The sequence below is a fragment of the Emys orbicularis genome, chromosome 15 (genome assembly GCF_028017835.1).
Source record: "Emys orbicularis isolate rEmyOrb1 chromosome 15, rEmyOrb1.hap1, whole genome shotgun sequence".
NCBI lineage: Eukaryota > Metazoa > Chordata > Testudines > Emydidae > Emys > Emys orbicularis.
In genome coordinates this window covers 31,071,179-31,093,296 of record NC_088697.1, presented here as the reverse complement: position 1 = coordinate 31,093,296, position 22,118 = coordinate 31,071,179, and the positions used below count along the sequence as shown (strand labels likewise).

Below are 22,118 nucleotides of genomic sequence, written 5' to 3'. Positions count from 1 at the left end.
TGTATAGTGGGTGTTAATGCATGGCAGAAAATTATTGAAATATGTCAATGTCCTGCTGCAATTCATTCGGAATGGCTGAAAAGGGGGAAAGGACAGCATTCATCAAGGTTCTAAATCAGAAGTTAAGGGCAATATTGCCACATATAGATGGTAGGAAGGGGAACTGCATGTCCACAATCCTCCCTCGACTGCTTTTACATCCTCTTAAGATGCAGACAGAAACCTGTCTCCCTGCGAGTCAGCGTGCACCTGTATATCATATCCAGCCCATCCTTGAATGAAAGTGGTGACTGTTATTGATGAATGTGGTGATGACTCGTTATTTATGAGGACTGTATCCTATGAGCATGAATGTAGGCTCTCAGAGGGGACCATTTCGCTGACTAATAGGGGAACCAGCCCTACGGTAGAGAGTTTGGATAGGACACCAGCAATGATCAGAAGGTCAGAGTCATGTAACCACGATCTTACGATTATTTAGTGGTCTGCCAACACCTTCTGTGGCTCTCTAATGCCCGTGCTAACTGCTGTACTGTTACCAAAAAAGACACTATATTTAGAGGCTCTGCTCCTTTGATTAGGGAAACGCTTATAGCTCAAGATAATAAGAGCCTTCTGTTGGGAAAGGTGCTGCACCTGAAATCTTCTCCAGCTGTGTTCAGCTCTCTCGTGCTCTCTGTTATTTCCCTTAAAGATCTAATTGGTATGGAAGCAGTACAGGTATAAACATAGCGATTTTGTTGTGATTCATGATCCAGAAAGTCACCTGGGTGCACTGAAATCTCCTCTGCCTTTTTGACGGCCCCCTGGCTTCACCTCAAACTAAACATCTTTCTTTTTTTATTTTAAGTATTTTCTGAGGGCGAATTTAGTGCCTTCCTCTGTTGAGAATCTGAGGCTAGCATCACACAGAGCACAGGCAGGCACTGTTAAAGAGTCCCAGGTCTCTCTTGGGGCAGTGGGATACGGGGGGGTGGGCATTGTGACAAGCTCAATGGATAACAAGTAGGAAACCCTTCAAATTTCTCCCCCTGGAGATCAGAGGCGGGAGGCATGTTCCAGAAAGAGAGGTCCCCATGTCCTGAGGCCTGGCAATTCAGTGTGCACACATTCCCCTTCCCCTGTGCAAAATTACGTTTCATGTTGGGGAGTAATTGCCTAAATTTAACCCACAACAGTAAAAGATTTCTGAGTTAAGGTTTCCTTGTATAATACAATAGGAAAAGCATTAAGAAAGTAATCACACGTACTCTAGGGAACAATGCTTTTGCAACCAAGGGGATGCCAGATGACTTAACAAAAATTATAGACCGAAAAATACTTAGGATTTAAATATAAAGGGTGAAATCCTGACCCTATTATTTTCAATAGAAACTTTGCCATTGACTTCAGTGCAGCCAGGATTTCTCCCAGGGTGCTGAAAAACAACCACTAGTGGGAGACCCCAGAAATTTCTGAGTACAACCAAAGGAGTTGATAGTACAGTGCAAGGTAAAAAGTACAGCTTTAACCTGGGCATCCTTTAATTCCATGTATTTGCTGGGTGCTCAAGGGGGAAACTGAGGATAAACAAGCACCAAAATGTTAACAGCTAAATTTATGTCCCTACAGTTCCTTCTACCTGTCATCCTGTAGTTTGATTTTTAAAAATCCATTAGATTTAAGCATAATTTCCTTAAGTGAGCACAGGATGACTTCACTTTAATGAAATCACAACTTTCCACCAGTAATTAGCATTTCTGTTGCCTTCACTGCCATTCAAGTGGAGCTTAGAGACCTGTACACTGCGCTCCTTCTGTTGCCAGGGCCATTGATAAAATTGTATATTGTTGTTAGTGATAGAACTTGTAAGTTTTCACTTACTTCAGATGTTTTTTTTTAAATAACTAACTGAACGCAGTGTCTGGTTAGAGCAAGGAACAGGAGACGAGGCTCCTGGATTCTGTTCCTGGCTCTGGGATGGGGAGTGTTCCCTAGTGAGTGGAGCAAAGAATTGGGATTCAGAACTCGCTATTTGTTTCCAGCATGGCCAATTACTCACATCTTAACTGTGGTCATACGGGAACATCTGGGCCTCAGGTTTCCCCATTTGCAAAATAAGTGTTCCTGCCACCCTCACAGAGGTGTGGCCTATTTAATGTTAGCAAAGTACTTTGCGATTGAAAGGTGCTAGAAATATGCATGGTGCCGTCTGATTTATCATTAATAATATCCCAATGTTACAAACCAGGACAGCTGTCTGGTATCTGTTTCGCAATGCTGCCCTCATTCCTTGGCCAAACTACCTACCCTGGTTTCCTAAGAGAGATTAGGGACCTGACTCTGACACCCACAGACAACCCTTAACACTCGGGCGGGCTGCTCTCCGAACAGTCTGTCAAGGACAACAGCTCCTGTCCTTGCAATGGCGCATCCTGCTTCGTCTTTTCAGACACCCTGCTTTCTCGGACCTCCCCTGCCAGCAGCCTCCCTCAGCATGCAGAGCCAGCCCTGTCTGATGCCTGGCACGGAAACCTGCTGCTTTGTTACCGTCTCGATTGCCTCTACCCAGCCATCTGTACCCAGCAATCGGAACAGATTTGCTGCTTTGGCCTAGGCATGCTCTGGTATATTGACCCACCCCGCAGGTTAACTTTTTAACAGGCAGCAGTGGTGGCTTTTTTGCCCGAGAAGGCTTGCCTGGCATTTCTTGCCTTGCAACAATATTCCTGCAGAGTTAATTTCTGGCACATACAATAAGCAAAATGGGCTTTTTTATTTTTTAAGGGCAATACACATTCAGTGGTTACCTTGCACATCTTGCTGCTGCTAATGAATTGCTAATACAATTTTCTAGATAATTTTATCTCCATAGTCCCCACATTTTAATGCGTCTCCAAAAAGGTAGCATTTATTGGCTTAATCTCCCAGCATAATACAATTTGCACTGACTCATAGGTTCTGAACAATCAGCTATGCATAAACTAAAAAAAAATGTTTAATAACACAAAAGTCTTATTTTTACTGGCGGTGTGTAAATATCTGGAGTTTTTTATTTCTGTTGGTGCAGCCAACTTTATAATTGTGTGTGGTTCATAGGATTAAGTTTCTGTTTGTATTTCTCTTAAGCATCCCAAGCAATAACGGGGATGTTATTCTATTACATTCAACCCTCTAGTGTCTAGGGCAGAATTCCGAGCTACTCCCATTAGCAATGTCTCTAGGTCCCACTTACATCAGGGTTTAAGGGGGCAGAGATACTCAGTGTCTTGGGAGAACTTCCTGCTTAAATCTCAGAGGTGTATAGGCCTAGTGTTTAAAGCATGATCGTCGTTTGAGAGGGAATGCAGAAAACTATTAAAAACAGCTACTTTGTAGTTAGGGGGAAAGGAGGCGTCTGACATGGGAGATTGCAGAGCCTGTAGCTACAGGACTGGGCTTTAGATGGAAGTCTTTCTAGCTGTATCCGGTGCACCATAAAACACTTGAACTAGTTGCACCATTCCACAAGCCTGCATTTGTTCTACATGATTTGTGGCCCAGTGTATGGAACAGGAGTCCTCAGTTCTACTTCTGACTCTCCTGCTGACATGTGACCATGGGCATGTCACGTGCCTGCTCTCCTCCATCTATAAAATGAGGACAATTACACTGGCCCACCCTGTGAAAATCACTTTGCAATGTAAAAAGTGCCATATACAACACTATTTTCATTTATCATCCTGAGGATATGTTTCCATAAAAGGTTTCTGGTGAACGTTCCAAGACTTGTTACATCAGTTTAGGAGGAAAGAATCTGAGCTTGCCGTGGTGTCCTGATTTGGTCAAAATTTCCCCTCCACTTAACTGTACTGCCCCAACTGCCTTATAGGTAGCTGCATTTCATCAGGCTACTATTCCTCTGTAGCACATGAAGCTCTTGTCGAATTCTTTAGGATGAAAGATTTTGTCATCATGTAAAGATTTTATTGTTATTAGTGTCAGATAAAGATGAACCAAAAGCACTTTTCTGTCTTGGTCCATGATCACCAATGAGGCGCTTTCAGAATAGTTAAGTGCTTTTTATTTTTTTCCCCCAAAATTACTTTTTGTGCTCCATATTCTATATGCACATTACAAAGTTATTTTCTTCCAATTTAAACTGATTCAATTTGAAAGCCATCATATATACATTCATAACCTTTATTTTGTAATTTGCTTCTCAGCCAGTTTAATCAGGTAGGGGGTACTATGATAATACATTCTTGATACTGCATTTGATAGCTATCTTATAGTTGCTACGCAGTGCAGTTTGGTATCTGCTTAGATATGAAGGGGTTGGCGTCTCCCTTTGTTTTTGGCCATACTGCTCTAGGAATAAAATGGAAATGTTGCCATGTATTGTTCTGCAACCCAGCAAAGGAAAATTCTTGCCATTTGCTTTACCATGTGTTACAAGTTTCCAGTGCCCAGTACAACTGTAGATGTCAAGTTTCCACTGAGTATGTGTTGGGGAAATAAAAATAGAGTGAGTTTCAAATCGACCTTTTATTTGTTCTACGTTTTTATTGGGGATTGGGTAGCGATGGGGTTTCCATTTGAGAGTACTAAACCGACACCCCGTTTTTCTGTTAATCCACCCGAGCCGTTTCATCTGCTCCTCCTGAATGGGAGAGTTATTATAGGGAAATAAATGGAGACGGCTTTGGCTGTCGAGGGGTTACGAGCTAACGTGCAATATGACTGGCAAGCACTTCAGGAAGCATTGACCTGACGCGATCAGTGCCAGTGACTCCTCTTTGGTTGTGCCGAAGTGCTTGTGAGTTGATGCTCTCGCTAGTCTGTTTCGCTCAGGTCTGTCCCTTCCTATGACTGTTTCCTTGCGTTGAATGGTGCTGCGTTCGAGCGCATGTTGCCTTGACAGGACAATCGCAAGTAAGAAAGAATGGCCCAAATTCTTCAGAGCAGTGGGCCATCTAGCCCGGCATCCTGTCCGCAGAAGTGGCAGCGTGTCAGAGGAGTCTGCTGCAAAGGTTGCTGACGAGAATGTCTCCCTTTCTCCCCAGGTACTGACATGGCCGTCTTCTGCCTGCTGTGTGGGAAGCGGTTCCAGACGCAGACTGCCCTGCAGCAGCACATGGAAGTGCATGCAGGAGTGCGTAGCTACATCTGCAGCGAGTGCAACCGCACCTTCCCCAGCCATACCGCCCTCAAGCGGCACCTGCGCTCACATACAGGTAAACTGTGGCCAGGACTAGCTGCCACTGGGACGCTCCATGAGCTGGCTGCCTGCCCTTGCGAGGGGATAGGGAGCGAGGCTTAATGCAAGCCCTGGGCCTCAAGACAGGGAGCCCTGCGTTCATGAGCCATTGCATAGGGATCTGTGGAACAGCCCCAGTAGGACCCATCTAGTGCATCACCTCTGACACTACAGGATTGTTCCCTACACTGCATCCCCAGTTCGTTGTCTAGTTTAGACCTACGTGTGTCCAGCGGTGAGGCTTCTGTCACTTCCCTTGGTGGGCCTAATAACTCTCTTTAGCATCAACTTTCCCAGTTTCCTCCCTTAGGTAAATTAGTGTAATGGCTGGGCAGTCCTTATTCTAGGATGGTGCCTGAGGATCTCAGTTAGGAATTAGGATCCTGTCATGCTAGACACTGTGCAAATATTTATTAAATGACAATCCCTGCCCCAAAGACCTGTGGACCAGATCTACTCTTAAAGATTAGATTGACCCAGCTACGTTGCTCAGGTCTGTGAAAAATGTTGCATCCTCGTTTGACCTAGTTAGATGCAGCTAGGGCAATGGAAGAATTCTTCTGTCAACCTAGCTACCGCCTTTGAGCGATGGATTAACTACACTGATGGGAAACCCCCTCCTGTCAACTTAGGATGCGTCTACACTACAGCGGCACAACCACAGCACTGTCGCTGAACCACTGTAGCCTGGACATACTGAAAGTTACAGCCAGTGGTGCAAGTAAAATCCATGTCTTACCAGAGGCAGGCGGACACCAGCTAAAGGGGCACATGTGACTCCTCACCGCCCCAGCCCATGGCCCCCATGCTCTCCCTTTCCCCTCCCCTCATCCATCCCATGTTACCTGGGGCAGGAGGGCTACGCCGGAGTCAGGGCTGGGGGGGCGAGGCTAGGGGCGGGGGTACAGCTGCCAGAGGAGCAGCCAGCGTTCTGCTCCTTTTCCCTGCTGCTGCCCCTCCCAGTGGGGAAAGGATCAAAACTCCCAGCCCTGCCCCACACCCCTCTTCTCCGGCGGGGCTGCTGCTGTGTCATTCCAGTACACTGTACCGGCTATAGCTTGCTGGTATGGCGTACCGGAGCCTACCGGCCTACCTGCACTGCTGGAGAGGATGCAAGAAACAAATTGGGGGAGTAGGAAGGAGGGGTAGGGCGAGACACCAGCAAAACAATCCTAGCTGGATACACCAAGCGTGGGGCATGGCTCTCACCCTAAGTACAGTCTCCTATAGTGGATACGACCCTTCCAAGACTTGATGGGTTCGGCTCATGACTGGGAAAAGGAAACTCTAATGAAGGATTCCTAGTGGAGATTTAGTGATAAAGAGAAGTGGGGGGGGGGTTCAGGGGTTGGGTTTTCTTTTTGATTTTCTTTAAATATAAATAAAAGGCAATGTCATTCCTCAGTAGAATTCATCTGGGCTTTTTAAGCGGTGTGCAGTAAGTTTGTTATCCTGTGTAACGTGGCATGTGACCTTATTAGTGGGGGTGTGAATGTACCTCATCGGCTTAAAGCACTAGATGCACATAATCGGCCTGGTACCCTGTCTTAATGGGATTATAGTGACCTCTGCTATGTGTACGTGGTATTTAAACTGCACCGGGAAATGTTCCAGTCAAGTTCTGTTTGCTTAGAAGAGCAGTGGGGCAGTCAAACCACTGAAATGGGTGGGCTGTGTGGTGGATTCAGACAGAGTCTTTTAGACCCAAACGTGGGAAACGGATGCCTGTTCGAACTCTAGAAGATAATGCCATTGCTTCTGCTTCTACTTTTATAAGGCACTTGAAGCAGCTTGCTAAACTCCACTAGGCAAATCCTTCTACCTACAGCTAGTAAAAATGGGATATAAATCAGGTGAGCAGCAGCCCCTGTCTTTGAACCCTCTATAGATACTTCCAGGTTTCAAATCAGAGTGCTCACATCAGAGCATCCACTGTTCCAGCTAAGCCTACCTAAAGGCCCTTGAGCACCTAGAACAGGTGTTTGGGCCCCTGAATCCCAACATGTGCACCCTAAATTTGAAAACTCGCTGCTTGGATGCGAGACTTGTAATGTCGAGGAAAGTCATTTTTAAAGCCTACAATTCTACAAATGAAAAGTGACCTTTCTTTAAGAAGGGGATACATACTTCTCCATAGCCTTCAAAGTAGAGTGAAAAGGCTGAGATTCTCAAATCCCAGCTTGAGACACTGTAAAGGGGGCTGTTTTTCAGAACCTGTTGAGCCATCCAGCCTCTGAAAATCAGGCCTCTTTATGGTGTGTCCAATCAAGCATCCAAAATCACTAATCACTCTGCAAAACCTTTGGCCCAAACATATAGGGTCTTCCATGGAAGTTCTTCTGTGTATAGGCAATTTGAGGATATTGTTCAGTTTCCTCTTCAGTCCTTCGCCTTCTCCAGGATGACGCACTCTGGCTGTTGGGCAAATACAGGGCCATCTGCTTGGTTGGGTGGGCTGGGCCTGCTGTGCTCAACTGGAATCGCAGGGGCCTATCGTTCCTGTGCCTTAATCCAGCCCTGTTTATCAACCTTAATTTAAGGGAGGCGGCGTGTGAGAATTAACTCTCAGACATTTTTTTCGAGACCCGTGGATGAGACGGGCTAAGGTGATGGAAAGCTGCTGTTGTAATTCTTTTATCCTTCTCATCCTAATTTAGCATAGGTGCCTCTAAACTGCCCCTCCGCTCCCATTAGTAGCCATAGCTGTGGTTAAGAGTTCACTTGAGATTTGATTACTGTGACTTTTCCCAACAGTAAAAGTCTGCTGCAGAAGCTCCTCACCCCTTCCCAGCAAGCAGTATATATACACCAGGTAGTTTGCACCAGACTTTTGACGAGAACACATTAAAGAGGACACCTGCCCACTGTGGCGGTTGTTGTCCCCTTGTGGAAAAACTGAACACAATGTCGTAGACGTCTCTTTAAACAGCGCAGCATTCCCCAAGGTGTACATCTAAAGCTCCTTTTCAAATAAGTTCTTAGTGCTTGCGTAAGACCTTTCCTCGGAACACCTTGAAGCACTTCCCAGATCTGGGTCAAGTGTTACTACACCCGTTTTACATCTGGGGAAACTGGGGCACAGAGAAATGAATTCACTTTACCCCAGGCCACAGAGCAAGTTATTAACATAGTCTGGTATAAATCCAAAGCGTCCTGACTCCCAGTCCCTCATGGACAACACTGCCTCCAATTTATTGGAGTAGTTTGCTGTACCATAAACCATTTGTGTGCAAATATGGAACAGGTGGTGGTTGATTATTGCTCATGGCTTGGCTTGTTCTCTTGCAAGAGATGAACTACATGGTGTAAAAGGGAAGAGGGTTTTCTCTAAGCTATGATCTTTCCTGTCACTCGTGCCCCAGTGAGGATCAAAGTACTAACCCTCACCCGCCCTATGAATGTGTAAAAATACGGTCATGAATCACAGGAGAACAGTGACTTATGTTTGGGCTCACTAATTAGCTGGACTTTACCGCTCTATATGGTATAGTGGCTGATGTGTAGTTTGCAGGCTTGTTATGAATCATAGGGATTGAAATGACATTGTCTGGGAACAGGGGCATTGTTTGCAGATGTGTGGGGCAAATGTTTTCTTCCCATCATTTTCCAGGTAAAATAATTTTCTTCCTTGCTTGATCTGTTTGCAGTTTAATTTCTGGGTGTGGTGGCAGGTGAGTTTGGTGTCTAGATTTCCCTTTCCCTCCTCGCTACTGATCTGGGGTCAGATGCATTTGTTGCTTTAGCCAGGGGATGTTCCTCTCTCCGCTGGAAAATGAAATTTCCTGGTGCCAGCAGGGGGTGAGTTTTAGTGGGATTTCTCACACCTCTCCCCAGGGTGGCCAGCCTCAGGCCAGTGCGAATTGTGGTTCAGCGTTTTCATTCAGGCACTGTTGAGAGAGAGGATTGTCTCCTTAATGTGCCCGGCCGGGTGTGTTTTCACAGTGGACAGGGCAGAGCCCCAGTCCTGATGCCATTGGGAGTGGAGAGCACTCAGAGCAGCTCAGCATGGAGAGGCTCCGGACACAACCCTTCTGCTTAGCCAAGTTTTAGAGTAGGGGAAGGTCAGCAAAGTATGTTCAGAAATCAGAAAATGCAGGGACGAATCCTGCGAGGTGCTGAGCACTGACAACTCCCTTGAGATCAGTGGGAGATGTGGCTGGTCAGCCCCTCTTGGGATTAATTTAACCAGGGTAATTTCATGATGGTCCCCTGCTCAGGATATTTCCCTGAAGGGCTCATGTTTCCCTTCCAGCAATGAGATGCCTGTGGGGTTTGAAGCCACAAGAGCGAGCAGGTTGGTGGGAGTGGTGCGTGATATGCCACTCACAATGAGGCTGCCCACAAACAGGGAGGTTTCCATTTCCACCTATTTTAATTGTCACCCTCCTGACAGGAAGAAACCAACAGAGGAAATGCCAGTCAGTGCCTAGGAAACAGTCTCTACGCAGCTATGTCCAATCCAGTGCAGGCAGCTACCTTGCAGGCACGTCTCAGGACCTCCGCCTCCTGCCGCCAGTGCAATGGGTCCGTCATCTGACCTAGGCTGTGACACCAAATCCTGGCAGACGGGTGCTGCTGGTGTATGTTGTGATGCGGGCTCGCCTCAGAATATACCGTTTCCCACAGCCCAGAGAGGCTGACCCGAAGGTGGAGTAGCTAGTCTGTTCCCTTTGGGCTCTCATTCGGGAAAAGCTTACTCAAATCACAGTCCTTTGAGCCTGTTCATTTAATCTGGGCCATTAACTTGGGCATCCTGCTAATGTGTAACCCTCCTGGCAGCAGACAGAGACCCTACCTGAGTTGGGGATAAAGTTCATGAGACCCATTGCCTTGGGGAGACTCAAATATCCACATGGACAATATCCTATCCAAATTCTCCACCTTCGCTTTGCTCATAGCTGATTCCCAGACCCACAGATGAGCCCGGCCGAACCCTGGGTTGGCCCCTCAGGCTTGATGATGTGAATATGAGAAAAACAAGAACTACCTGTACCCCAAATCCTTGTCACAACCCACTCTCCACCAGTGGAAGTAAAGAGCTCTCCCCGTGGCAAGTCTAGCAGAACCCAGCCCCGCAGTCAGCCTGAAAACTGTTGGCCCCTGCAAAATTCCAGGCCTTGCTCATAGCAAAGTCAACACCGTTATGGGCCCGAAGAGGAGGAGAAATGCTGAGCAGCAGCAACGGCTCCCTGACTACTCCATCGATCCTCTGGATATGCCTACGCTACAATAAAACACCGCGGCTGGCCTGTGTCCGCTGACTTGGGCTGTGGGGCTATAAAATTGCAGTATAGGTGTTCGGGCTCCAGCTGGACCCTCCCCCGCCCTCGCAGAGTCTCCTTGGTGACCTTTTGGCTTTTGTTTAGGACAAATTAAGGATGCAAGGAAATCTCATTTGCTTCTTCCTGATTTTATAGTGCCCAGGGATGCACATTCACTTTGGGAAAGAGACACTAGCTGTAAAGACCTCTCTGAAGATGATCTCTTTTACCAGTAGGAAAGCTTGGCATAAGGTTTTTGGTCACATTTAAATTGAGTATGTTAATAAAGGGTTAATAAAGGACGGTGAATCGATGATATAAGCATGTTCGACATTAGTATAGCCTATAGATGGTTATAAGCATATTAGTAGAAAGTGTTTAGATGGTTATAAGACGTGGGTATAGCAAGCAATCCGCTGACTTGCTGGACTCTCACTATCTATAATTGATTATCCATTGATTAAAACATCTATTAATCATGTGTTAACCTCTTCTATGCTTAAATCGTACTTCTAATGTAAAATGTGGCCACTTTTTCTAAATATGAGTGTGTTCACACATCTTTTTAAAGGTTAAAAAAGATCAAGCAACAGCATTCGAATCTTACTTTATCCTTAGCACCCAAAACATTGAGTGCTGGGGAAAATCCATGCATTGGTTTGGAACCTCCATGAGATACATAGACGGCTGTGCCACAGAGAATACTAGGAATGTGGGGTTCCCACTCTAAATTAAAGAAAACCAAATAGACACAACCCTTACTATATCTAGCAGCATCTCTGCGGTGTCCCATTCAGGGAGACCTACTTTTTCAGTGAATACTCCTGTATTGAGATGGGAAAATAGTGCTAGATGATGGAGGAGGATTGGTGGGTTTTTTTGGTTAACACTCAGGATTGGGACTCAGGAGATCTGCATTCTGTTACCAGTTCCTCCGCAGGCTCCCCATGTGATCATATGCAAGTGACCTAATCCCTCGGTGCCTCAGTTCCCTACCTGTAAAATGGAGATAATTAACACACACTCTCTCCTACCCTTTGTCTAAGGTACTTAGAATGTCAATTCTTTGGGCACAGGAACTCTCTTACAATGCGTATGTACAGCACCTACTCAATGGGTTGCAATCTTGGTGTTTAATGCTTGTGTAATAATGATGCAGGAGGTCTTTTGCCTCTAGCCTCTGTTACATCTCTTATTAGGAACTCTTTTTACAATATTTTCCAGATACAGTGTGAATTATGTCAGTGTCTTTTGCCATTGATGTCTTTTGCTGTTTTCCTTCCTTTTCTTCATCTCTTGTGAACATCAGGAAGCCCAACTTCTTTCCCTTTTAAAAACGTCCCTATAATCTCCCTTCATCATTCCAGCTGGAAAAGGTGAAGGCAAGATCCTTAGCTGGTGCCGATCAGCACAATGCCAATTTCGCCAGCTGAGTGTCTCCCCTGGAGGTTTTTTGTCTTTAAATCAGACCTCTTATTTACTAAAGATGAGCAAAAAAATAAATTATTTAATGCTTGAATTGCCATAAACCTGGTGCACACTCTTATGTGTATGTGTGTTCTCTCTCTCTCTCTCTCTCTCTCTCTCTCTCTCTCTCTCTCTCTCTCTCTCTCTCTCTCTCTCGTATGTATGTACACACACATACACACAGAGTGCCTCGCCTCATTAATATTCCGTTGTTCCTAGCCCGTTTGCCACCATTGCTGCATGTTTATTATCAGCAGCTGTGTTTGGTAGTGCAGGCCAGCAGAGTCCTTGGCATTGATGGATCCCTGATTTACACGGCTGATCATATAATAAACTCTCAGCTGTGTAGAAAAGGCATTTTATGGCCCTGCGATTGGTTGTTCAGTTGACTAACAAATACACCAGGTAACGATATAAAACCAGGGTCACAGGTGCAGAAGGCTGGCCAGTGGGGGCTCTAATTAGTCCCGTTTGTCCTGCACTTAATGTCAAGCTCATTAAGGGGCCCTACAAAGTTAATCAACATGCCACAAATTGGATTTTTTGAGTTCTGCTGCCAGTTCTGCGCACGTTGCAAGGCCGTGGGTCTGATCAACTCCGTGTCAGGATTACTGGCCAGGTGCTGTGCATTTCCCTTTTCCTTTTATTTGGTCTGATTCTCAAGATTCCATATTTAAACTCCTTTAACATGTGATCAGGTTGATAATGAAATTCACTAAGATCCTGTCAAACTAGCTCCTGAGTTTAACACTTCATTTAAAGTACCAGGGCACTCTAAAGAAATAGCGGGGGGGGGGGGGGGAGAGGGGAACAACTCTACTCAGGCCAGTGGCTGGGTCTTAATGTGAATTATTCACCTGGTTTCCATTCACACATTTTTCTAAAAAATTAATTTAACAAATGCAAATTCTGGAAGTCCTCCTGCAGGGGCCTGGCCAGCACTCCGGCATCTTTTATTTTTGAGCAAGGCGCTGAATGGAATACTGAAATAGTAATTCTGAAATTTAAATAGCCCCCATACTTCCCACGTCTGTCACAGAAAACTCATGGGTCAGCTGGTGTAAATCTGCAAATTATGTCTGTTTTCCACCAACTGAGGTTCTGGCTGCATGTTTTCAGAGCTGAGCCCCATCTTTATAAATGGATTTTTTAAACCTCAAAATTCACCATTCTCCCCCCCTTCAAAAAGAATCTATATTACTAGATAGATTCATACATGGAACCTATCGCCATAGTACCAGCACATCTAGAGATGGTGATCATAGTTAAACATATTGATTCTGTGTTAGAAATTCAGGAATTGTCAGAGCTTCAGTTGATGGACTGACTTTGATAGAACCAGGTTCATTGACACCAGTGAGGGCTCTGGCCCGGCATGGAACAAAGAATAAATGCAGCTTGACTTCAGTGGAGCTACCCCGATTTATACCAGATCGGGCTCAGCTTTTGTGTACAAATGAACGTTTAAAAAGCATCCAAAGAGGGAAACCCTCTCCCTTCTTTCTTGTCACAGGGGAAACCGCCATCCACGCCTCAAACCACTCTCGTGAGCTGTGTGTACGTAGTGGTTTTTAAGGATCAAATGCATTTAAACCTTGTGAGCTCTCTGCTAGTCTCCTGCAATAGGAAAATAATGTGAAATATCAGAGTTATTATACACAATGCTTTAAAAAACCATTTAGTGCTGCCTGAAAGATTTGGAAACGCTAATGTAAAATCAGAATTTATGTGAGGAAGGTCTTCATTTGGGAGGGGCGGATTTTGTTGGAGGGTCTAAAGAGAAAAGAGAGTGAAATATCATTTTAAAGAGGAAGTGAAAGCACAGGCATCTGAGTATATAACTAGAAGGACAATTTATGCCCAAGCACGAGTGCAGTTTGACATGGGGATAATGAAAAAACGTAGGTCATTGTGGATGACTTAAGCCTTCAGCAGCTGAAGAAAATGTATGAAATGCGAGGAACATTACACGCTTGGCAGCTCTGCACATCTGCAGTAGGACAAGTGAAATACAGTTGGCCATTCTTTACCATAAACTGTGGTTGTAGGATATGCAGCACAGAGAAATTGTAATTACAGTGACAAGACAAATCAGTGATATTTAAATATTCATGAACAAAGTCTTGGGCAATCAATCTATCTTTATTGTCCTTGCCTTCACTTCTGTAATAAATAAGTAGCTGGAGCCCTCACCTTTCATTCAAATAATTCCGAGTTTGGTGCTACACTGAAGTACATTTATCAGCCACCCAATCTGGAATATTTAAACACCTCTCCGGCACCCAAAGTTTTTGGGCCGGGGTGGCATCGCATTTGTCTGGCGAGCGAGACGGAAATGGCTTGTGATTGCTCCCCAATATAAGTATGGGTATGATCCTCTCTTTGGCAGACAAATGAGCCCACAAACCCCTCCGCTGCCTTCAGTCACACCTCTCCGTTGCTGGAATTCTCATGCCTCAGTGAGCCTTGTTGAGGTGAGGCGGGCTGTCTCCCCAATTTGCTTCCCCTCTCTGCTGATGGGGCACAATGCCTGAGGAAGCAGCCGAACCTCTTCGCAGGCTTGTATGTGACTGAGAGCCTTTACCTTCTCTGCCATGGCGCTATTCCCCGCAGCCAGTCAGAAGCAGCTCGCTCTGCGAAGCTTCCCCCCCCCCCCCCCCCGCTGCGCTGAGATGGTGAAGCAGGTTGCCTCGTTAGCACCTCTCCAACCCAATCAGCGAGGTCGAGGGTCTCCTGTGTGCAGCGGGGCAGCGGGTCCTTCCCACCCTGCTGAACTGCAGGAAGGATGGCCGTCCTTCTGTCATTCCCGTTTGACAGGCCATTTCTGGGGGCCGGGGGATGAGAGGAACCGACATGGGGACGGGAGGGGAAGAGTTAGGGCATGGTTTGATTAGAGGAAGACTGCTGTACTGGACAGCCCTTTGGTCTGCTCCCTGAACTGATCCTCCTCTGCCCCCTAAATCCACAGTACCTGTAAAGAATCAGTCAGCCAGAGCAGGGGCAGTAAATAACTAGTAAATCATTACAAACAAGTGGGAATCGTCATATCCTTCCCATTGTTAGCCTAAGTAACAGCCAGATCTTATCATTACTCTCCTCCTTCCCCCCCCCCCCCCTTGGCAAGAACGGTCTCTCCCTGCTGTGTTTGTGCAGCGCTCGGCACTGGGGGGTCCTGGGACCTTAGGGTGGTGGTGGTGTTGTTATTTCTATTATTGTAGGGTTTAGGAGCCATCGTCATGGACCGGGACCCCAGGAGCTAGGCGCTAGACAAACAGAACAAAAAGAGAGTCTAAATGAATGCCAAATAATAATAACGTACAGCAGGAGGTGGCGTTGAAGTTTCATTAGGTGGCCTCTTATCCTGAGTATCTCCATCCCTTCTGGGTGTTGAGCTTAGAAAAGAGTGTGTGTAACCCCACTGCTCCGGATAAATTGCAGCTTGGATGCTTACTCCCCCTGTGTTTCCAGCTGGATGGAGGATTCTTCTTCACTTCTAGTCCAAAGGTGCTGTGCAGCATTGCTGTACGTTGCTAGGCATCTGTTGCGTTGCACCCCAGAGCCAGCTGCATGTCATGGGGGTGTGAAGTGACCACTGTCTATTCCTTCCCCTTGACCTTCTTTGGTGATGGTGGGGGGGAATTAAGACCTCACAGTTGGCTTTTCGAGAGGTGGGGGCAGTACAGAGAGGGTTGTGCTGGTGCAGGCTGCGGGGTCTGCGTAGTGCTGTGCCGTGTTCCCCACTGCATCTAACCGCGTGCTCGTGTCGTTCCAGGTGACCACCCCTACGAGTGTGAATTCTGTGGCAGCTGCTTCCGGGATGAGAGCACGTTGAAAGGCCACAAGCGTATCCACACTGGAGAGAAACCGTACGAGTGCAACGGCTGCGGCAAGAAATTCAGCCTCAAGCACCAGCTGGAGACCCACTACAGGGTGCACACAGGTACCGTCCCGCTGCCACGCGTCTGCAGCTGCCTTAGCAGCACGTGAGTGAGCCGTTCCTGCAGCCGCGCCACCGTGGACTGTGATCCCCTTAGCCTTCACAAGCTAAACAGGGCTGGGCTGGTTCAGTGTCAGAGCTAGGGTCACAGTGAGGGGTTCGTGAGGGAGCATTCTTCCCTTGAGCTGGTATCGAACTGCTGCCCACATGTGGTGGGATGGGATGTCACGCTGCTGAAAGCACCCAGCTTTCAAACCAGTTATTTAACCACGGTTTTCTGCCCAAGATTCGGGGCATTCATTCCTGTGTCCTCAGCAAGTTCTATGCTGGTAATTGCACTGTTTCCCTAAGCTCCTCCTGCAGTTTCTGTCGAATACAGTATCTTCACTTCCTGCCCTGCCATGTGCGCTGTTAAACAGCTGCTGGGCCCCAGCCCAGGACAGGATGATGTGATGCCTGGGTCAATTCAGGATCCTTTGAGGTAAAAGGTGATGTGGAAAGAACTACGTCTTGCTTGGGCATTTGACAGCTGAGGGGTGTGACAGCAGTATAAAGTTGGGACAAATGAAAATACGCTTGAGACTTTCCACTTTACTTTTACTTCATGGCTGCCTCTCCCATCTCCATCCCCCCACGCCCTGAGCCACAGCCCCTTTTCAAAATTAATCTTTCCCCTTTGCCAGCCAAACGAAAGCTCTGCAAGGCGCCTGCAGGCGTCATGGGCAGGCTGGGAAGGAATAGGCCAGAGTCCTTGTCATACTGAAATGATTAGGGCCGATTAGTAACAATTACCCTCATCTCTCTCTGGAGAGATAATAAAGAGAGCTAAGCAGTGCTGCTCCCTCTTCCTGCTTTTACTAGATGCAGGAGCTGACCTGGCTGAAATACCCAAGCCGTCAAATGGTGCCCACCTACCATCTGCCTTCTGCGTGGCAGGCTCAGAAAGAGTTGAAGAGGGAGTGCAGACCTTTCCTCGATCATTGCAGCATGTGGTGACTGTGGCTGGACAGCTACTCCACTCGCAACTCTTCCTCTTCTTTCCCCAGCTCTTGCCTGAAGGATCCTGGCAGGACGTTTGGGGTCGTTTATCACAATAAAGTGGCTTGTGCATGTGAGCAGCAGGAGTCGGGGGAGAAAAGTCCTAGGGTCCCAGTCCCTTGCCCACGTTAGCAGGACGTCTATTCCTGTGGGAGTTCGGCACCTTAGAAATCCAGCCCTAGACTTACAGTGCCTCCGACTCTCTAGCCACTGGAAGGTGCAGGAGAGACCCCCATCTTCAGCAGAGCCAGCCTCACTTCCATTCCTACACGGGGATGTGGCTCTCCTGCCACATAGGGCAGTGATAGGTGCTAGGAGTGGCTAAAACAAGGTCCCTATTACTAGATCTAATGATAGCTGCAAGTGGGGCCGAAGTACCATGTCACACCTAACCCCAGTGTTCAGGTTCCCTGTGTAACTCATTGCTACCTTGTTGTTTCGGGGCAGCTGCAAGTCTGGGAGGCACTAGAGAGTTTTCTCCTTTGTGTTTTCATCCCACATTATGGTCATATTCGTCCGTTAAATACTTCGTTATTTCCCACATCCAAAGCTGCCTGAATCCTGGGCGCTTGCTGTAGAAAAGCTGCTGCAGTTCCTTAGGAATCCAGGCTTGTTGCTGGGGATAATGAATCACTGCATGCGTCAGCATGTAACTATTGTAAATAGTGGATCAATATTTAGATCACTTTTGCTGTTCATTACTTCATTATTCGCTGTGTCTGTGCACAGAGCAAGTATCAATATCAGAAAGGCCAGGCAGTTAATTACTGCATTGAAACGAGTCCCTGAAATCTCAGCTCCAGCCTCATATGTTATCAAAATGATTCAAAGGCTTCTGCTGAGATTCAATAACCCAAAAACATGGGCAACTCAACTGAAGCAGAGATCAGGGACCCAGCTTCTGGGTAGTATTGGGAAACATAGCAGTTACCAGACTCGATCAGACCCAAGTCCATCTAACCAGCATCCTGTCCCCAACAGTGTCCGGCTCCAGCTACTTGTGAGGAAGGTGCAAGAAATACTGCAGTGATGGGATAACTTGCCCCTGGGAGAAGTTTCCGCCTGACCCCTATTAGTCAGAGTTGGGCTCATGCCCTGAAGCAGGCAGGGGGTTTTAGCTCTCCCAAAACTTTTGCTGTCTTTTTTTTTTTATTTTTTTTTAACCTTTCACTATTGTAACTCTGCATAGTCTCAATCTTTTTTCATGTAAAGGCCCAATCTTTTTTTGATCCTGCTAAACATGATATCTTGTGACCATGGATTCCCCAGGCTAATAGTGCACTGGGTCATAATGCCCACCACACTCAGGTTGATTTAAAAATATTCAGTGGAGACCGCTACAAAATATATAACTAGAGGTTATATAGAATTTTTCACCCATAGATCTCAAAGTGCTTCACAAAGGAGATGGGCATCATTATCCCCACTACACAGAAGGGGGACTGAGGCATGGAGAAGGGAAAGTCATGCAGCAAACCAGCGGAAGAGCTGGGACTAAAACCCTGCTCTCTTGAGTCTCGAATCCAGTGTTTTGTCCTCTAGGCAACAGCCTCTAATGCCCTGTTATGCCTGAAAATCACCTTACCTTTCCTTCCTTCCCCACATCCCAAGGCCATAATGAGGAAGGATGGCCCAGCATTTAGGGCACTGGCCTGAAATGTGGGAGACCCAGGTTTGATTCTCTGCTTTACAGAGAGTTATTTAACCTCTTTGTGCTTCAGCTCTCTGGCTGCACAATGGGTCACCACCTCACAGGGGCATGGTGAGGATAAACCCCTTGAAGACCGCGAGGCGCCCAGATACTGCAGGACTGGGCAGCTGCGTAAGTACCACAGACATGTCAACGTGGTCGCCGCCTCACCCTTCTTTTGTCTCTCTCCCCTTATTGCCCCTGCAGGTGAAAAGCCTTTTGAATGCAAGCTGTGTCACCAGAGGTCCCGAGATTACTCTGCCATGATCAAACATCTCAGGACCCACAACGGCGCTTCCCCCTACCAGTGCACTATCTGCCTGGAATACTGCCCCAGCCTGTCTGCCATGCAGAAACACATGAAGGGCCACAAGCCAGAGGAGATCCCCACTGACTGGAGGATAGAGAAGACCTATCTCTACCTTTGCTATGTTTAAGGGACATGGAGGGGGGAAGATTTAAGTCATGAAGGACTGGGCAAAAAAATGCATCATCCATGGCCTTTTATTCTGTTGTTGTTTACTAAAGGGATTCTCGGTTTTTGTTTCTGGCTCGTGAGGTGTTTGTGTGGGGGAGGGGGAATAATTCCCTTTTTAATTTTGGGGTTCTCTGTGCAGTCGATGAGAACTCATCAGAATCGAGCCATAGCCAAATATCTGCTCATGTTTTGTGACGACGCACGTCAAGGACTTTGGAAAGAGCAGGTGAAACGTCACTGTGTGGGAGGGGAAGGGGCAGTCCCAGCGCAAGCTTTGGGGTCTGAGATTTTTGGGTTTGAATTTTTTTGTCCCGTTTTTGCCACATTTGTTTAATTTACTCAGGCCTCATCTACATTTAAAAATGAGGGCAGCCTAGCGACATTGCTTAGGGCTGTGAAACATTTTGCACCCTGAATGTTGTAGTTAGGGTGACCTAGCCCCTGGTGTTTATGTGGCTAGCTGACCGAATTCTTCCATCGACCCGCCTGTCGGAGGGATGGATTAACTACGGCAACAGAAAAACCCCTTGTGGTGCTGTAGCGACTGTAATGTCAGACATGCCCTCAGTCACCAGCTTTATTCAGCTGCCTTCTCGTGCAACCTCACCAGTAGGTGGCAGTGTAACGCCTATTGTTAAAATCCCCCTTCAGAGGTTCTCCCCCCAAATTAGATCGAACGTCCCTGTTTTTGGGGTACCCAGAAATACCAGGGCAGATGATGCGCAGCATGACAGGCTGGATGCTCTGGAGGTTTGTTGGTCGTGCTAATAATGTGGCAGGTCACATTGCAGTCAAGATTTCCCCAAGTAACTAGTGATTTGGGGAGCCTTGCATTTTTTTTGCCTGCCCGACTTGAGACGCCCTGAATTTCAGAACATGCTGATCACCCTCGTCGGTGACTCCAGCCGGGCAGCCGGAATCACTAGTCAGTCTGGCACAGCTTGGCGTAAGTAAAGGCACAACCGGAATTTTCCTCAGGAGGGGGCCCAGGGAGACGACCCCTTCGGAGCCGGCATCGGTCCCAGGTGGGGAGGACGGTGGGCTGTAGGTGCCCGTGGGCGCAGCATGGCTCAGCTTGGTGTGTGGCTCTCAGAGAACAGAGCCAGCAACAGGCAAGTTTGTGGGGCTGCAGCCAGGGGAGGAAGTAGTGGGATGTGCGACGCCTGGGCACCCAGTGCCAGGGCAGGGTGCATCACAGGCAGCACAGGGCGGGGAGGTACCATGCAGCCCCGTGGGCATCCAGTGCCCCCATTCCCTGTGAAAAGCCCTGGCATCAAGGCTGCAGCCCCCTTCCTCCCTCCCTGCTCGGGAAATGCCGGGGCCTCCCCTCCCAGCCAGCAGCACCAGGACTCTGGCCGGGGTTCCCCCGTTGGGCACCCCACCCATTACCTCCTGGGTTCGTGGCAAGTCCCTGGCCACTGGGCCACCCTGAACTGCTATCTGGAGCATGGGTGGCCGTAGCTGGGTCTCTCCTCAGATCCAGCCAAGGGAAGGCTGTCCCCCGGCCCATGTTGCGCCTGCTTGGGCATAAGTAAAATAAACCTGAACTTTGCTACAGTTTCCCTCCCCCCCACCCCCCCCCCCCACCACCACCCCGCCCCTGGGCTGCTGTGTTTCAGATGGCAGATAGTTTCCTGAAAACGTTTTCAGTTTATTAATAAAATCTGAAAACAAACGGTTTTGGAGAAAATGAATTTGAATAAAAATTCAATTTGAAGGAAACTATTAAAATAAATCTGACGATGGAAACTAAGTGAGCTTCAGATTGCTTGCATGCCTCTTAGTGCAGGGTGTCAGGAGCATGCTGGTGAGTTAGACTAGGATAGGACAGGTAGGGTGACTTCTCAACCTAGTATGGAGCATGCCTTCAGAGTGCCCCCCTCAATCAGACTCCTCAGTTAGCAAAGTTCTTGTTACGTTACCACTTGGAATGATCAGAAACTGACAGCTGTTGAGCGTCTCGTTCATGCACAGAAAGTTGCCCTGGATGCTTTGATCAATGTCACTACTCCTCTTATGGCCAAGTCCGTTGGTGCTGGTGGTTGTCCCGCTATAATAAAAGTTACTTGGGTATTTTGGGCCAAAGCCAGTCTGTTCAAGAGCTTAGAACTTGGCTGCAAAAATTGCCTCTAGGCTGCAACCCTCTCTCCTGACCAAAGACCTTTCTATGCATTTTTTTTTTTTTTTTTTTGAGGGGAGGGAATTAGAACCAGATCAAAAGGGCAAAAACTTCCAGCCTGTTTGTCAAATCCCAGTGGTTGGACAAGTGTGTCTTCAGATGAGGGAGTCACAGTTCAAGATGCTCTTAAACTGCCCCCTGGTGCCTGGGTATTGCCAGGGGTCTGAAGGAATGATGAGTGAGCTTGTATTCCCTCCTCCTGCAGACACATGCAATATATCTCCCTGGCTTGCAATGCGTTACAGTGACTCAGGCTGGTTAAATGCTAACCTGTCAGTTTGGCCTAAATTTGTCAGAGATTTGAGGATTGGGGAGTAATTCACAAGTTCAGGTGATGGATTTTGTATGTAGCTCACTTTTGTGTCTCCGCTTATGCTACGCCTTGCAATTCAACAGTGCTCTTCTTTTTTAAAGTAAGAGTCCTTTAGAAACCATCCCGTCTGGCTGCAAGAGCTTTGCTCTGAATGGGGAGATCCGTTTGTTTTTGGTTTTGTTTTCCATGTTTCATAACAGAAACATACCAATTAATTTTTTTGCTCAGCCCTCTGTCCAGGAAGCTATGAAGGAGTGAATGGTAAAAGACGGCTTTTCTTTGTGTTTGGCTTTGGGGGGTTTCGTTTTTGTTTTAATTTTGAATATTTCTGTTTAGCACATTTTACTTGAAATTACCTCGGTTTTTTGTGACCTCATGAGCTTTTATTGCTGGGTTGGAGGTTTTTGTTTTGTTAAATGGATGGGTTGTTTAAAAGGCCATGCCGCAGATCGGTGACATGCGGTGTAAGAATCGCATGCTCGGTGAGTGCAAAAGTGCCACAACAGCCGCAAAAGTAATTTTACGGTGGTTTTTGTG

The 22,118-nt window shown here is 47.2% G+C and overlaps 1 protein-coding gene across 2 annotated transcripts in view; it reads left to right on the top strand.

Moving 5' to 3' along the window:
- ZBTB16 (zinc finger and BTB domain containing 16) overlaps positions 1-19,048 on the top strand; it is a 170,443-nt gene extending 151,395 nt beyond the window's left edge. For both annotated transcript variants that reach the window (XM_065417272.1, XM_065417271.1), the window contains 3 exons: positions 5,025-5,195; positions 15,719-15,886; positions 18,819-19,048. In XM_065417272.1, coding sequence (XP_065273344.1) covers positions 5,025-5,195; positions 15,719-15,886; positions 18,819-19,048 — 569 coding nt within the window. The remainder of the gene's footprint in view (positions 1-5,024; positions 5,196-15,718; positions 15,887-18,818) is intronic.
- The last annotated feature ends 3,070 nt before the right edge of the window (positions 19,049-22,118 follow it).